This window comes from Meriones unguiculatus (assembly GCF_030254825.1).
Source record: "Meriones unguiculatus strain TT.TT164.6M chromosome 13 unlocalized genomic scaffold, Bangor_MerUng_6.1 Chr13_unordered_Scaffold_39, whole genome shotgun sequence".
Lineage (NCBI taxonomy): Eukaryota > Metazoa > Chordata > Mammalia > Rodentia > Muridae > Meriones > Meriones unguiculatus.
In genome coordinates this window covers 2,909,440-2,913,518 of record NW_026843648.1, presented here as the reverse complement: position 1 = coordinate 2,913,518, position 4,079 = coordinate 2,909,440, and the positions used below count along the sequence as shown (strand labels likewise).

The window sequence follows — 4,079 nt, the reverse complement described above, 5'->3', positions numbered from 1 at the left end:
AGATCACTATGAATGTAGCCTATATAGTAATGCCTTTGCACATAAAAGTCATTTCCTAAGACATAAAAGTATACATATAGGAGAGAAACCTCATAAATGTAACCAATGTGGTAAATCCTGTGCATCTAACAGTGATCTACTAAGACATAAAGGAACTCACACTGGAGAAAAACCTTATGAATGCAATCAATGTGGAAAAGCCTTTGTACGTAACAGTAGTCTCCTAGTACATAAAAGAACTCACACTGGAGAGAAACCTTATGAATGTAATCAATGTGGTAAAGCCTTTGTATGTAACAGTCATCTCCTAAGACATAAAAGAACTCATTCTGGAGAGAAACCTTATGCATGTAACCAGTGTGGTAAAGCCTTTGCATGTAACAGTCATCTCCTAAGACATAAAAGAACTCATTCTGGAGAGAAACCTTATGAATGTAACCAGTGTGGTAAAGCCTTTACATGTAACAGTAGTCTCATAGTACATAACAGAGCTCACACTGGAGAGAAAGCTTATGAATGTAACCAATGTGGTAAAGCCTTTGTCTGTAACAGTCATCTCCTAAGACATAAAAGAACTCATTCTGGAGAGAAACCTTATGCATGTAACCAGTGTGGTAAAGCCTTTGCATGTAACAGTAATCTTTTAATACATAAACGAACTCACACTGGAGAGAAACCTTATGAATGTAACCAATGTGGGAAAGCCTTTGCATATAACAGTAGTCTCCTAGTACATAAAAGAGCTCACACTGGAGAGAAATCTTATGAATGTAACCAATGTGGTAAAGCCTTTACATGTAACAGTAGTCTCATAGTACATAAAAGAAATCACACTGGAAAGAAACCTTATAAATGTAACCAATGTGGTAAAGCCTTTGCATATAATAGTGTTCTCCTAAGACATAAAAGTCTTTGTTGCAGAAAATTCTTATGAATATAACTAATGTCATGAAATCTTTTCATATAAGACTTATCTTGAACAAGAACACTTATTGGAGTGAAACCCTATGAATATAACCAATGTGTCAAAACAATCTTCGTGTACATAGAAGAAGCACACTCGATAGAAACTTTATGAATGTAACCAATGTGATAAAGCATTTTGACATAATAATCTCCTATGACATAAAGAACGTATATGAATGTAACTAAGGTGGTAAATCCATTACATGTAACAGTAGTCTTCTAATACAAAAAAGAGTTCACACTGGAGAGAACTCTTATGGATGTAATCAACTAGTTTAAGCCTTTGCAAGTAACAGTGATCTCCAAAACATAAAAGAACTCAGACTTGAGAGAAACCTTATTAATGTAATCTATGTGGTAAAGCCTGTTCACATAACAGTCATCTCCTAATAAAAACTTACTATTCACAATCATCTTCTATGTCATTAAAGAATTCATACTGGAACGAAAGACCGTGAGTGTATTTACATGGTGAAGCTACTCCACATTTGTATAACCTTTGTCATCATGAAAGAATTCATACAGAGAGAAAATTTATGAAGGTGTTAAAATGGGAGACCTTTTCACATATCGATATTCTACATCATCATAAAAGTTTCAAAATGGAGAGAAAATATGAGAATATAATCAATATGGTAAGGCTTTTGTGTTCTTATGTGCAGTGAATCCAATACAACTCAAACAGGTCAATACAGATGAAAAAAAAATATTGTCATCCAGTTTGATTAGGGACACATAATGTTGAACTGTGATGCCCACCCATCCAATGAGCCAGAAAGTTACATAGGTTCTGAACTTGAAAATCATAAACATCTTTACTGTTTCACAACTGAATTATTTCCGTCAGTCATGGTTTAGGGATATGGGATTGGTTTACGTCAATGAGGAAGTCACCTGATACAAAATGTAGGTTTTACAGTCAAAACAATCATATCCATTTGTTCTTTTGTGGTTAGAAAAAGTATTATGTTTTAGGAAAGAGAATCTGTGGTTTGGGTCAGTCATTATGTTAGGGGACCAGAAATCATGGTATGGAACAGTCAGGTTTTGGGCAACAAAAGTTAAGTAATTAAAGCCAGTCAGCTATTGGGAAGTCTACAGCTTTCCTAGGGACTGTGAACTTAAACATATGTTCACCCTATAAATCAATGAAGGCTGGTAACTAAAAGGAAATACTTAGGACAAATTGCTTTTGCATGTTCCCACATACAATTTGCGTTTACATGTTTTGCATATCAAAGTAATCTTCAAGTATACAAATGGTCAGATAGTAGAGAGAAACCTAACACATGTCTTCAATATGATAAAGCCTTTTCTTAATACAGTTATCTCCAAATACATAAAGAACACACACTGCAGTGAAACCCTCTGAATAAGCAATGTGGTAAATCCTTTTCATAGGGTTTTCTTTGAAATCATGAGAAAAAGTCATGCTGCAGAGAAACCTCATGAATTTGGTCAGTATGGTAAGGTTTTCTGCTTCATGCTACCATTATATAAGAGTAAAAGCTTTACTGTGTGGGCTACATCTTAAAGCCTTTGCATATCACAGTAGTCTTTGAGAACCTAAAAGAACTCATTCTGTAGAACATCTATTAGAATGAAAGATTTGTAAAGGTCTTTGACCCACCAACTTGCATTCAATTACACTAGATTAGTTTGGAGGAAAATTCTAAGAAGTGTCAACGATGTATACATGTGTTTGTGACATCCATCCTTATTTTGTTTCCAATTGAAATCTCATATGGACCAAAGGCATATGAATTTAAACAATAAGATAATCCTTTTTTATTTCACAACTCAGTTCAATTACATGAAATAAATCATCCAGTTGTAAGGTGTATGTGTGCGTATTAGTACGTTTTCTGTGACCAAACGCAATGTCTAAGGCAACTTCCAAATGTGTTGACTTTTCCTTATGACCTGAGAGGATATGGGATCACTATAAATTGGGCAACACAAGTGTCTTACATGGCAGCTAAAGTAAGAAGGTTGGAGCTCACAACCACCACTTGCAGCATGAAGCAGCAACTGGGAACTACAGATGGTATGCAGCTGAAAACTATCAGGCCCACCCCAAGTAACATACTTTCTCCATCAGGGATACATTTTTTAAACATTCCCAAATGATACCACCTACTGAGAAGGATTCATTTCTCTGATTTCAAACCTACATGTTTGATTTCTGTTACATGAAGGAATTCATGATGAAGACATTTGTAGATAAGCCTGTAGTTGCCTCAACACCTGAATTCAGTAAAGAATGCTTATACAAGTAAAACATTCATGAGTAAACATATATTTAAGAATTTTCTTTAATTTCTCTTATGTGATAACAGTTTTTCTTTGTTTGTTTATGTGCCTGTCCATTCTAGTTTCCAAGTAGACTAGACCCATTGATTTTCTCATACCAGGAATTATAGAAAGTTGTCAAAAACCTGACGTAGGTCCTGGGAATGAACTTGACTTAACTGCAAAACCATGTATGTAGTACTGTAAATATCTTAAATCTTAATATATTATCTTGATGTCACTAAGTAGAAAAGCATTCGTAGAAGAGAGCAATCTTATTTATGCAAAAGAGTTTATTACTTTGGACATAATAAATGTATTCATTTGCAAGAAAAGAAACTATTTTGAATCTGTTTTTATCACAGCCTCGGAGGAAGTAATTATTTACCATGTTCACTTCATTGTAATGGAGGAGATCACCAATTGTGGTTGTGGTCTGAACTTTGAAACATTGGAGTAGGTATTGAATTTGTTGTGTGTGTAGCAAATCCATTCACAGAAGTTTATTAGGTTGTTCTGATATTCCTTCTGTGGCAGCTGTTCATATTCTAATGCATTTCCACTTGGTGAGAGTTATTTTTCTGCTGTAATGTATAGAATGGAATCCCCATCCTCTATGTGGTCCATTGCTTATTTATATCAGGCCATGTGAGATCATAGTTTTCAAGGAAGGGTCTATGAGAACTTGTACTTTTTTATGTTTTCACAAATTCATTTAAGATGTTTGTTTTTAAGCCTTGCTTGGATATCAACAATTAAGTGATGCTTAGTAATATGTGTGTACATATGTATGTATATATTGTTTCAAGTTTCATGCTTCT

General features: G+C 34.5%; 1 protein-coding gene across 1 annotated transcript; it reads left to right on the top strand.

The window, feature by feature from the left end:
• Positions 1 to 247: 247 nt before the first annotated feature.
• On the top strand, positions 248 to 874 carry LOC132651073 (zinc finger protein 120-like; the record flags this gene model as incomplete). Its single annotated transcript, XM_060376379.1, has 1 exon — positions 248 to 874. A coding segment is annotated over one exon (627 nt), but the record flags the coding sequence as incomplete, so codon positions are not given.
• Between the last annotated feature and the right edge of the window lie 3,205 nt (positions 875 to 4,079).